Genomic DNA, 14,096 nt, shown 5'->3' on the forward strand with positions numbered 1-14,096 from the left:
TGCTTCGTTGGTTCAGATGTAGAGGGCTTGTTGAGCGGAATATTTTTTTTTAAGATTAATCTTTCTGTAAACAAATTGTAAATTTTTAATTGTTGGTTCAAATTTTAGTATTTTCAAAATTTCTTTTGAGGATAATGAAAGTTTTTTTTTAATCTTAATATAATTATCCGATGTTGGATTTTTTGTTAAATGATCTAAAAAATTTGTCACACGCGTTGATAGAAACATTCTATGTTTAGTCATTTAGTAAATTTTTAATTCAAATAAGCTTTTTGGATCATGTTATAAACCTACCATCGACAAATTTTTATGTACCATCGAAAAATTATAAGTTATCGAAATTTTACTTTCGAGAAATCTCAATCTCAATCTCAAGGAAATCAATGTTTTTTGAAATCTTCAGACATTTTCAGAATTTTTAACATTTTTTTAACAACAATTTTTTACAATTAAAAAATAGCAAATTCAATTAAAAAAAAACACAATTATTAGCAATTTAAAAAACAACTCAAGTGTTAAACAACAATTTTAACAATTTTCAAAAAAATTTAACAGTTCTTTAGAATTTTTAATATTTTTTAATAAAATTTAAGAATTAAAAAAAGAAGAATTTTTGAAGATTGTTTTTAGATTTTTTTTTTAATTTTTAAGAATTTTAAAGAATTTTTTAAAAAAAATTAAAATTAAGAATTTTTAAGATTTTTTAAGAATTTTAAAGAATTTAAAAAAAAATAGATTTTTTTAAGAATTTTAAAGAATTTCTATAAAATTCTTAAAAATTCTTAAAAATTCTTAAAAATTCTTAAAAATTCTTAAAAATTCTTAAAAATTCTTAAAAATTCTTAAAAATTCTTAAAAATTCTAAAAAATTCTAAAAAATTTCAAAAAATTTCAAAAAATTCTAAAAAATTCTAAAAAATTCTAAAAAATTCTAAAAAATTCTAAAAAATTCTAAAAAATTCTAAAAAATTCTAAAAAATTCTAAAAAATTCTAAAAAATTCTAAAAAATTCTAAAAAATTCTAAAAAATTCCAAAAAATTCTAAAAAATTCTAAAAAATTCTGAAAGATTCTAAAAAATTCTAAAATATTCTTAAAAATTCTAAAAAAATCTTAATTTTTTTTTTAAAAATTCTTAAAAGTTCTTGAAAATTCTTAAAAATTCTCAAAAATTCTTAAAAATTCATATAAATTCTTATTTTTTTTTAAATTCTTAAAAATTCTCAAAAATTCTTAAAAATTCTTAAGAATTCTTAAAAATTCTTAAGAATTCTTAAAAATTCTTAAAAATTCTTAAAAATTCTAAAAAAAATCTAAAAAAATCTTCAAAAATTCTTTATTTCTTTTAATTCTTAAATTTTATTAAAAAATCTTAAAAATTCCTAAAAAATTCTTAAAAACTGTTAAAAATTGTTAAAAATTGTTGAAAATTGTTAAAATTGTTGTCTAACACTTTAGTTGTTTTTTTAAATGCTAATAATTGTGTTTAATTTTTTGTAAATTTTTATTTTTTTAAGGATTTTAAAGAATTTTAAAGAGATATTTTAAAGAAATGTAAATTTTTTAAGTTTTGCTGTGAATTCACATTTGAGTTTTTTTTAAATTTCTTAAAAAGTTTTTTATTTTAAAAATAATTATCCGAAGTTGTTTTTCATATTTTATAAAATATCTAAAATAACATTTCATTTTTTAATTAATTTGATTAAATACACTTTACAACTGTAGTGGCATTCGTGTCGTATTTTTATCATTTTTAAATTCAATTTATCAATTTATTAACAAATTTAATTTTTTACCATTTTGAACAATTTCAAACATTTAAAAAGATTTTACAATTTTTAACAATGTTAAACAATTTTTAACAATGTTAAACAATTTTTCCAATTTTTAGCATTTTTTTCAAAAAATGCAATTTTTAAAGTTTTTTACAATTTTTGACAGTTTTGAACAATGTTTTTTTTTAACATTTTTCAATATTTCAACTTGTAACCTTTTTTTGCGCAATTTTCAGCAATTTTTTACATTTGAAAACTATTTTCATCAATCTTCAACAATTCTTCACACTCAAATTTTTTTATCATTTTTAACAATTTAAAACAATTTTTAACAATGTTTAGCAATTTTAAACAATCTTTAACCATTTTTAACAATTTTTAATAATTTTCAGCATTTTTTTTACAATTTTTAACAATGTTTTAACAATTTTTAACCATTTTAACAAATTTTAACAATTTTTTAAAAAGTTGTAACTGTTTTTAAAATGTTTTAAGCAATTTTTCACTATTTTTGAAAATAAAATAAAACATCAATTTTAAACAGTTCTAAACACTTCTAAATAATTTTGAACTTTGTTTTTAATAAAACAATTTTGAAAAAAAAATAATACAATTCAAATGATTTTTCAAATAAAAAAATTACGTTTTGTACATTTTTAAACATTCTGACCGATTCCAACAACAGTTTTTTAGAATTTTAGATTTTTTTAACACCAACATTTTTTAAGGTTTATAACATATTTTAACATCTTTATACATCTTTAATCTTTTTGTATCTTTAATATATTTTTTAATATCAAAAATTGAAATTTGAAACCGGATCCTGACAAAATTCATGTGATTAAAGTATGGGACTTCATATCTAAAAAAATAAAACATTTTCAAAAGTTCTAGAAATCAATATTTTTGACATCTTCAAAAATTTTCAGAATTAAAAAAAAATTGATGGAGTTATTTTTTTTAATTTCTATTTTTTGAAATTTGAATTTCCTGAAAGAAAAAAAGCCATTTTTTTTAGATTTTGTCGGGTAGCGGGTAAAATAGCTAAATTTTCAGAATGGTTGTTTAAGTTGTTCATATTAACTGATAAATGTCCTACCCAGCCAAAATTTTGGCTATATTGGAGATTTCATCGAGACATCTCTGATACATCTACTTGACACCTTTGTCAACGAGACACCAAGAAGACATCAATCTAGTACTCGCAACTGCCTTTATTTAGATGTAATCACCACGCTGAAACTACCAACCTTCTGGTGCAGCAAATCCAGCGCCAGCTGCAGCCCCACCGCCTTCATGTCGGTCTTCTGCAGCGCACTGGTAATGTACATGTGCATCTCCAGGAACCGCTCCATCGCCCCTCCCAGCTCGGCCTGCTCGATCTCCAGCTGCGAGAGCAGATTCACGAACCACTCGAACGACTGCTGGTCCCGGTTGATCCAGAAAAAATCCACCTTGCGCAGGTTCATGATCGTGGGCGGGATTTCGCTGGACCACTCAAAGTTACAGCGCGGGCAGCAGTGGCGGGCCTTCCAGTACCGGTGCATGATCGACTGGAGGATCGAGGCGAACGGGGTAACTCCGATGCCGGTTGCGATCAGAATCGCGTGCTGCGCCTGGAAGATGTGACTCGAGGGCGCTCCGTACGGTCCGTCGATGTAGATCTCGAGCGGTTTGCCGACCGGGTAGTTGACCGGTCGCTGCAGCTTGTCCTCGTCGGTGGCGCCCGGTTTGTGGTGCGGGGAGACGGTGCGCGGAAGGATCTTGCCCTCTTCGGCTTCCTTGGCGGTGAAGACGCCGGGCGAGACGACCATCGAGTTGGTCGAGTCGCGGGGTTCGCAGTTCTCGAGACTGGGCGTTTTGAACGCGATGATCGTGGGCTTGTTGCGCATGTAGCGGAAGCTCTGGGCGAGCGATTTGTTCTGCGGACTGAGGTAGGCTAGGCCGAGCGACTGGAGACGTGCCTTGCGGATCTGGACCTCGTCGAAGGAGCGCTCGGATTCGGAGCGCATGTACTCACGGAGGCTGGAAAGAGGTGTAAATAGACCATTTTTTATAATTTCAATCAATTTTTAACAATTATGTAATAATTTTAACAATTTTTAACAACTTTAAACAATTTTTATTAATTTTTAACATTTCTAACAATTTATAAAAAAAATACATTTCTCATAATTTAATAAAAAAATACGTTTTTAACAATAATTTTCAAAATTTTTTTATCGAGGATTGCTGGCAGCTCTGATCCAGCCCGGTTGTGTACTCCGTCGCGCGTTTTTAAATTAGCATTTTAATTGTGAAATTTTACCGAAGGCCACGGCAAAAGTAATTAATTCGAGACGAGTGACCTGACTTCACACGAGAAACATGGAGTTTCTTCGAAATTTGAGAAAAAACTGTGTTTTGTGATAATTTGTTTTGTGTTATTTTCGTTCTGGTTTGATTTGCGCGACATCTTGACAGGTTGCTTTGGGTGGTTTCAGTTTTCATCGTTCCGCAGCGTGGTTGTATAAAAGTTTCTATGCAACTCGTATGCGAGTCAGTGGTGCCAAAATGATTGTTTTTCTTGAGGTGGCATAGTTTACAAATAGCAAATTAATTAATTGTCGCGAGTGAAATTCAAAGCCGAAGTTAGAAAAAATACTTAATGTAGATTATTAACAGCAAAAAAATCAGGTGTGTGAGTGTGTTTTTTTTCTGCCAAGCGCTTGCTTGAGGAGCCTGACGTTTGGGCTCTCCGTGCAATATCGCCAACTGCCAACTGAAAAGGTGATTGTTGTAGTGCTGGGGATTGTTTTGATTTGATGAATTGATTGATTATCAAAACACAAAAGTGTAAGTGTAAAATCTAAAGTGCAAGAGGAAAATATTCAGTTTACAAAGAAAATTAGCAAAAGCTTGGAATAGCTTATTCAAAAGTCTGGTAAAAGTGTTTACGGTAATATAAATATGAACGCGTTGAGCAGCACAGATTGTGTGAGAACATGTGTTGTGGTAAACAGTTTGAATAGATAAAAGTGTTGTTATTTTGTTTTCTTGGGGGTGGTATAAGGTTTGATCGGGTTGTGAATTATTAAAAACTTGAATGAATAGTGTTAATCGGGAAATTGTTGCTATAGCTGTAGATTTAAGAGATGCTTGTTGAAACACAAGTGTCTATCCCTCTTAGTTTTAAATCTTAGCCAATGCTTTTGTAATTTTTAAGTTCGATTTATTGGTAAAGCAACAAAATGGGGGGAATTGAAAGTAGTTGTATTGCTTGATAAAGTTAGAACAATTTTTACCTCGTGAACTTTTGAAGCCAACGGCATGTTTTTAGTTGTATGAGTTTAAGAGCTAACCGACACGAATACTACTTTACATATGTGGGTGGAAGCTTTGAATCGTAACAATGAATGTCGACGCATTGTGCAGCAGAGGAAGTCAATCTCAAAGCATTCGGGAGCTTTGGTGCGGTGTTATTAACGGGCGATAACGGAAAGCTCATGCAAACGTTGGTGTTTTAGGCGGAAAAGCATACCTTGGTGAGTGTCTTATAACTGGAGAGGTCAGCGTGTTTTATGCGACACTGGGAACCCTGGGTGAGTTTGCTTGTGTGCATGTATGTGTGAGTCGAGTGATGTGGGTGCATGAATAGTTTTGTGAAGAGTCATTTGTGAGTTTCCACAATTGGTGAACTCTATCATTTGGCTCATGTATGGATGGAAGCATGAATGGATTTAATTTTATTATTATTTTTTTTATTGACCAATTTATTTTAATGTATCAATTTATTTTAACTTATTTATTTCAATCTATCTATTTACTTTTATTTATCCTTGTATGTATCTTATATTTTACATATTTTTCCCCACTTTCCCTCTTCTTTTTCTTCTTGCCTTCTTTCAAGTCGCGTAAAAAATAATATACCGGTCGTTAAACGAGAATGTCTAACTCGAGTTCATGCGTCGTTTTTACGGATTCGTTCTCCTCTTACTCTGATCTTATTTTTGCCGAGAATTATAAATATAACGTAAAAGATATAACTACCTATAACGACTTCGGCTTAAAAATGCACCATTCGTAAAAATGTACCATTCGTGATAGTGTCACTTTATTAATAACTGCTCGAAACGAAAACTTTCAGTTACTATTTTTCGCAATTCTGTCGGTCTCGTAGATTACTATTTTCGGATCATTTCGTCATAAAATCCTGCAACACGATGTAATCATTGCAAACCTCACTATAAAGTTTTGATATAATTCATTTGGAAACCACAGAAAATACAATTTAATATATTGCTTAAATAGTAAAAGGAGGAGCCCTTCTCACAGCGTAGTTGCTCGGAAGGCACGCCGACGGGGGAATGAATGATAATTTGGCGCCGTGTTCGAATTAAAACTATTTCTAAATCAATGATTATGTATCTTTCCGCAGCCGGCTGCCTAAGATTTTTAAAAATTTCAACAGATAAACAAATTGCTTATGGTCGCATCACCTACCACAGTGAATCCTGACCTCATACCCATCTTACTAACCCCTCAAAACTCATGTGATACTTTGTCGGAGACGCAGTCGATTTGGCGGTCCCATCACTCAAGTATCGGACTAACATTCCCATCCACTTCCCCGTGTCTTACCACTGGTCGTGGCCGGCGTCGGTATTGATCAGCACGATAGGGATCTTTGAAAATTGCGAAGGGGTGATGATTGGTTCCTACTTTTCATCTGTGGTCCACGGAGCAATTTTTGGGGGTCCTGGTCAATAACGAAGTAGCAGCTACGGGTAGACACCAATGCTATGCTATGCTATGCTATAATTTTCAAAATTTTTTTATCAAATTTTAACAATTTTAAACTCTTTTTAACCATTTTTAGCAACTTCCAACAATTTTTAACAATTTATATTGGTTTTTAACATTTCGAACAATTTTTAACATTACTCATAATTTTTAACAATTTTCAAAATTTCTAATAACTGCTTTTAACATTTCTATCAAATTTTAACATTTTTTTATCTATTTTCAACAATTTTTATCAATCTTTAACATTTTTTTTATCAATGTTTAACTTTATAACAATTTCTAACCATTTTAACAATTTTAAATCATTTTGAATTTTTAACTATATTTAACACATTTTAACTATTTTATTTTAAACAATTTTAAACAATTTTAAACAATTTTAAACAATTTAAAACAATTTTGAACAATTTTAGACAATTTTAGACAATTTGAAACAATTTAAAACAATTTTAAACAATTTAAACAATTTTAAACAATTTTAAACAATTTTAAACAATTTTAAACAATTTTAAACAATTTTAAACAATTTTAAACAATTTTAAACAATTTTAAACAATTTTAAACAATTTTAAACAATTTTAAACAATTTTAAACAATTTTAAACAATTTTAAACAATTTAAACAATTTTAAACAATTTTAAACAATTTTAAGCAATTTTAAACAATTTTAAACAATTTTAAACAATTTTAAACAATTTTAAACAATTTTAAACAATTTTAAACAATTTTAAACAATTTTAAACAATTTTAAGCAATTTTAAACAATTTTAAACAACTTTAAACAATTTTAAACAATTTTAAACAATTGTGAACAATTTCAAACAATGTAAAACAATTTTAAACAATTTTAAATAATTTTAAACAATTTTAAACAATTTTAAACAATTTTAAACAATTTTAAACAATTTCAAACAATTTTAAACAATTTTATAAAATTTTAAACAATTTTAAACGATGTAAACAATTTTTAACAATTTTAAACAATTTTAATCAATTTTAAACAATTTTAAACAATTTTAGAGAATTTTAAACAATGTAAAACAATTTTAAACAATTTTAGAGAATTTTAAACAATGTAAAACAATTTTAAACAATTTTGAACAATTTTAAACAATTTAAAACAATTTTAAACAATTTTAAACAATTTTGAACAATTTTGAACAATTTTGAACAATTTTTAATAATTTTACACAATTTAAACAATTTTAAACAATTTCAAACAATTTTGAACAATTTTAAACAATTTTAAACAATTTTAAACAATTTTTAACCATTTTAAACAATTTTGAACAATTTTAAATAATTTTAGACAATTTTAAACAGTTTTAAACAATTTTAAACGGTTTTAAACAATTTTAAACAATTTTAAACAATTTTGAACAATTTTAAACAATTTTAAACAATTTTAAACAATTTTAAACAATTTTAGACAATTTTAGACAATTTGAAACAATGTAAAACAATTTTAAACAATTTAAACAATTTTAAACAATTTTAAACAATTTTAAACAATTTTAAACAATTTAACTAATTTTAAACAATTTTAAACAATTTTAAACAATTTTAAACAATTTTAAACAATTTTAAACAATTTTAAACAATTTTAAACAATTTTAAACAATTTTAAACAATTTTAAACAATTTTAAACAATTTTAAACAATTTTAAACAATTTTAAACAATTTTAAACAATTTTAAACAATTTTAAACAATTTTAAACAATTTTAAACAATTTTAAACAATTTTAACCAATTTTAATCAATTTTAAACAATTTCAAACAATTTTTGACAATTTTAGACAATTTTAATTTTTTTTAGCAATTTTAAACAATTTTAATAGTAGTTTATGCAACAAGTTGCAAAAAGTGGATTTTTTCAGCACGAGTCGTACATTTATCCAACGAGGTTCACCGAGTTGGATAAATACGAAGAGTGCTGAAAAAATCTAGTTTTGCAACGAGTTCCATACAACATTTTTTTGCAATTCCAAAAAACACACACTGAGTGAAATTTTATGTCAGATTTTCATGTATTTTGTCAATAAATCGTTTAAATCAAAAAAATGTTGAAGAGTGTAACTTTTCGAAACAAGTGCTGAAAAGTTCAACTTTTCAGCACCCATTTGAGTGCTGAAAAGTAGAACTTTTCAGCATTTATTTTGAAAAGTGTTGCTATTCGATTCTGTTATTTTTGGTACAGAAAAGTAGGCTATTTCGTAGTTCAAGAATGACAGAAAAAGTAAATAGTTTCACGACGGAATTGCAAAAACAATTTTAAACCATTGTGAACAATTTAAACAACTTTAAACAATTTAAAAAAAAGCAATTTTAAGCAATTTTTAACAGTTTTTAACAGTTTTGAACAATTTTGAACAATTTTTAACAATTTTAAACAGTTTTTAACAATTGTGAACAATTTTGAACAATTTTTAACAATTTTAAACAATTTTCAAAAAAATTTAAACAATTTTAAACAATTTCAAACAATTTCAAACAATTTAAACAATTTTAGGCATTCGCATGGAGATAATTATCTTAGCGTGTTGCATACTGGATTTCGTCATGTATATGTGACGATTGTATTTTAAACAATTTTAGACAATTAAAAAATATTAGACAGTTTTGAACAATTTTAAACAATTCAAACCAATTTTAGAAAATTTTAAATAAATTTATACAGGTTTGAACTAATTTTTACAATTTTATACAAATTTAAACAATTTTAAATAATTTTTCAAGGGTTCGTTCACAGCGGTACTTACACCATCATCCGCTCGCGCTTTTTGACCTTGTTCTGCATGTCCGGCATCGAGAGCGACTTCTCCAGCGGTACCTTCTGCAGCAGCAGCTTGTGGGCCAAGTTGTGCTCGGGGGTGACCTTCCGTTTGGGTCCTTCCTCCAGGCCATCGTCCCCGGTGAAGGCCTCGTTCGAGACTCCACCGTTGCCGCGGAGCGCGTCTTTCCGGGAGAAGGTACGCTGCAGGGTTGCTTGGATCTTCTTTATGGCTTTGTTTTCCGAGAGCTGGCGGTCGAACTTGGGCGGTGAGTGCGGTTGTGGTGCCGTGTAGCTCTCTATGGCCAGTTTGGAGGTTCCCGGGGTTAGTCGTTTGTTGATGAGCGGTTTGTCGAAGGTGTTTTCGGGGGTTTTCGCTAGGGGGGATTCAACGGTTTTGATGATTCCGGTGTTGAACTTGAGCGGGAGTTCCTTGGGCTTTTCCTGTACCACTTCGGTGGTCGGTGAGGATGAAGAGCAGGGTGAGGTGGAGCAGCCTGCGATGACCGCCGGGATCTCGCCGTTGTGTAGCCGTTCCTGTTCCTTCTCGAAGAAGCCGTGGAGGCGGTTGGTCCATTCGCCGACGCCTCGGATGTGTAGCCAGATGTAGTCCTCTTGTTCGGGGGCGCTACTCAGCGTAAACGGATGCCACTCGTACTGGGCAATGGCGGGTATGTTGACGAAGACGTAGTCCCCAGGACGAAAGCAAAAGTGCAGCGGCCGCTTGATGACGAGGTGGGTAACCTTGGACGGGAGCAACAGTCCGGACGAGATGTACGTCTTGCCATGCTCTGTACGCATCCAAACTAATCTTTGGTGAATGGTTTATTACGTGTGGCCCGGTCGGAAGGGAGTTCTGTGCGGACTTACCTTACGGTACGCTCCACGAGGAAGATGGTACCCGGCACGATGAACCACTTCCAGAAGTTCGGTCCGTGGAAGATCACCAGAATCCAGAACGGGATGTACAGCAGATGCGTCCAGTAGAACACCTAGAGAGATTCGTGAGAAAGATATTCCAAGTTGTGTGTCATGAAGAGTCAGTTTCGAGAAGAGGAAACAGAAAGAACAGAGAGAAATCGGTTAGTTGGATAGCTGAAGGTTCCGGGACGGAACGAAGACAAGTTCGGGACTAGCGGGTATACTTCGAAGCTGCCTCCTCGACGCACGAACGGCTGCGAGCAGATGAACATCACCAGCAGGATGACGAAGAGCGCAATTCCGGTTGGGTTTGCACAGCCTCCGACCAGCCCGAAGAGACCCGGTCGGGCCGTGAACAACCACTCAGCCGTGGTGTAGTTGTTCGCGTTGATGACCGGATCGTTGACGACGATCGTGGCTGGTTAGTGTGGTCCCGGGGTTTTTATGTACACAGAGTAGTTGTATTTACAGCAGGATCGGTGAAGATCGGAAGAATATACACATAGGAGAAGAAGAGGTGGTGGTGTAGAAGTGGCAGGCAGGTTGGAGATCAGTTGCAGGTGCGGTTTAATTAAAAAGAAATGCAATAAAGAAAGATTACTTAGAGGTTAATCCGAATTTACGCGACACGCGGCTAGGTTAAGTCAGTTTAGTGGAAGAGTCATGTGTACAAGAGGAAAGGTATCTGGTTTATAGCAGGAATTCTAGTTACAATGTTGGCTGTCAATGCCCGGTCATAACTTGGACTTTCGCAAATCGTAGCAGGCCGCTTGAAGTCGCACCGCGTTAAGGGCATCTCCACCGCGCAGTAGAGCTAGTTTTTTAGACATCTGTCAAACCATTTTATGACGCTTGCCGCGGCAGCGTTCTCCATTATGGCATGTTTCCCACCAAATTACACAAACTCTGCAGCACTGCGATGCAATTTTCCCACACAAGAACCGAAAAGGGGATAAAAACAGAGCGCCGCCGCCGGCGACATGTCAACAAATCTAATCCCCATGTCCAAATCCGGCTGGTCTGGTTGTCCCGCGGGACTGTATTATTCAAATATCTTGCCGGGTTGCACATTCAACCGGCATCCGCCGAGGTTCGGAAACTAGCTTTTCAAGCTTCTGATGGTAGAGGAAGCTGCAGTGGAAAATAAAAATGGAAATCCGTCCTTCTCAGGAGAGTCTCTTGTTCTGCACATTCAACCGTTCTCTTGTTTGCACATTCAACCGGCATCCGCCGAGCTTCGGAAACTAGCTTTTCAGGCTTCTGATGGTAGAGGAAGCTGCAGTGGAAAATAAAAATGGAAATCCGTCCTTCTCAAGAGAGTCTCTTGTTCTGCAGCTTCGCAGAACAGTGGGGGGAATGGTTTCCCTGTGCGACCGGGTATGTCCAATTTTGGGAAGCGCAGCCCCGATTTTCCGTAATGTATGCTGGATTAGACCAGTGGTTCCCAATTAATTAGCGCGTTTGCTGTCAAATTTCGCCCTAATGGCTGCTTGTCACGTTGCGCCATAAAGGCGTGTCCTGACACAGCTGTCAAACGATGCCATAATGTCGACGCAATTTGACAACCCCTGACCACGTTTTGGACGATTTGCTGCGCACGATGCACTGCGAGAGTTGACAACTCGCCGAGAGAGAAGAAAAATGCAATTACGTCCAAAAAGGCTGCCAAGGGGCATATGAACGTAACAATGATACCGTGGGGGTACTCTGAAATGGACAAGTGTCTCTGTTTGTGGCAGATTCTAACCTAGAGAAGCGCTGCAATTAGAGCAACATGAAAATGAAATAAGCCCTCGAGGGTTTTGACAGTTGCGCGTTGCTATAAAGTTAGGGTGGTGTCTAATTTAAAACATTTACAGCAAATTTAAATTTTCCAAACGGAGGCAACACTTACTGAAGTTGAACAGATGCATGATGGTGTGGAGCAGACTGTAGGCGGCCACCGCCACCCCGGTCAGCTTGTGCAGGTAGATGTGCTGGTCCAGCGGCAGGACGGCGGTGAAGCCCCGCGTCCGGAGAAACGTGATACACTGGCGCAGCATCAGCACCAGGATGAAGGCACAGTTAAAGTTGAGACATTGTCCTGTGGGAGTTCATGGGGAGAGACGAGAGAAACAAGATGATGGGCGATTGTATCGGACTTGAAGAGATAAGATTCAGGGTGGCACATGTTGAGAGCATTTTCTTAACGCCTCGGAAAAGCCGTCAAACAGCTTTGTTTACACCTTGCGCCATAATGGCGCCCCCCTTTTTTGACAGCTCGTGCCATAATAACTCGCTTACCGCACGCTCGCGCCAAAATAACGAATCCGTTGCTCTTGCGATACTGAATCGCACGCGAGATAAACAGGCCCACGTTGATCAGCGTAAACACGGCCAGAAATGACAGGTACACGTAGTTGTTCTTAATGTACGGCGCCGTCAGCTGGTGGGGCAGCGGTTTCTTCTTCTGTTTCTTCCGGACCACGTTCTCCTGGGGCAGCGGCACCAGCCACCGGTCGATGCTGGGAAAATCAAACAAAAAGTAAGGTTATGTCTAGCGGCGTTTCTATAAAAAACCTAACCTAACCTAACCTCACCTTATGCTAAGATTCTCCAGCAGGCCGCCGTGCTTTTCCAGCTGACTTTTGAGCGCCTCGTAGGTGATCGCGCCCCGGTTGAACTTGTCGGCGTCCTCAAACATGGCCATGGTCAGATCTTCGATCTACATCCGGGCGCCCGTCAAGCGTCATCCATCATTGCGCGCGAGCCGGTGACAGGTTCATGAAAGTTGTTTTTTTTCGCAATTTGAAGAAAAAAAGGGTTAGTTGGAGAGAAGAAAATGAAATAATTAACAATTAACGCTCATTTGCAGAAACACACAGTCGAGGACGGAGCAGGCCTTGGCAAAACTATCTCAAATATTGCATCAAAGTGGGCGAGGAGGGGCCTCCTTGGATGTTGTTGTTGTTGTTGTTGTCGTATAGCTAGAGGAGTGCTAATGAGCGCCGAGTAAGAGGAGAGGCCGTCGGCCAATTAATCTTGCCACATGGACTGAAGGGAACAGTGGACATTTGACGCGAAACATCCGCGGCCCCCAGACGTACTCCTCACTTCCCTCTCCCTCTTTTCATAATGGAATTATTTGTAGTAATCGGTTCAAGTATGGGGCCGCGCGTCGATACCGCGATGAGTTATAATTTATTCCTGCAGTCTTAACTTATGATACAAATTATGCTCCGGATGGTGCAAGTGACTTGTTTATGTTTCCGGCTGCTGGCCGGAGGTTCTGCGACAGAGGAGATTTATTGCCGGAAGGTTCCGACAAGTGCGCAGTGCGGAGTTTGAAAAATAAACTTCATGAAGCAGATTGGCGTTTTTATAGCATGGTTGTCAAAATGTCAAAAACTTACAGGGTTGTAAAACAATTGAATTTTATAGCATTCGCCATTATGGCGAATACTTCAAAGTGTCAAACGTGACAGCGGCCGCCAAACATTCCAACACTCCCGCCGCAGCGAGTTCTGTAAAAGGGCAATAAAATTATGCTAACAATTTTATCTCCTTTATTCGATGAGGCTCGTTTGTCCCGTCACCATCGCTTAAACCCTAATGAATGTTAATGGAATGGAACGCTTTTTCTACCCTCTTTGGGAGATAGCAAAATTAGCACTTTGCCCCGCATTGCTTTGCACTCGATGTATACGTCGACGTTAGCCAATAAGACACACTGATTTAATCCCACGTGAAGATCCCTAGAGTTGAGGAGGAATTCTCAATGAAAAGCTTATTTTGTTCTGCTTCTGCTTTTAAGATGCATTTAATATAGATCAGAAAAACTTCAAACAATAATTCTGGAGTTTTTT

At 34.6% G+C, this 14,096-nt stretch overlaps 1 protein-coding gene across 1 annotated transcript in view; it reads right to left on the bottom strand.

The window, feature by feature from the left end:
• LOC120428876 (NADPH oxidase 5) overlaps window positions 1-14,096 on the bottom strand; it is a 134,923-nt gene that overhangs the window by 532 nt on the left and 120,295 nt on the right. Inside the window, exons 9-15 of the mRNA XM_052707618.1 lie at window positions 12,831-12,955; window positions 12,535-12,755; window positions 12,146-12,334; window positions 10,476-10,669; window positions 10,201-10,322; window positions 9,320-10,141; window positions 3,025-3,799 (exon numbers count right to left, since the gene is read on the bottom strand). Of these exons, the coding sequence (XP_052563578.1) occupies window positions 3,025-3,799; window positions 9,320-10,141; window positions 10,201-10,322; window positions 10,476-10,669; window positions 12,146-12,334; window positions 12,535-12,755; window positions 12,831-12,955 (2,448 nt within the window). The remainder of the gene's footprint in view (window positions 1-3,024; window positions 3,800-9,319; window positions 10,142-10,200; window positions 10,323-10,475; window positions 10,670-12,145; window positions 12,335-12,534; window positions 12,756-12,830; window positions 12,956-14,096) is intronic.

This window comes from Culex pipiens, chromosome 2, assembly GCF_016801865.2.
Source record: "Culex pipiens pallens isolate TS chromosome 2, TS_CPP_V2, whole genome shotgun sequence".
NCBI classification, from domain to species: Eukaryota; Metazoa; Arthropoda; class Insecta; order Diptera; family Culicidae; genus Culex; species Culex pipiens.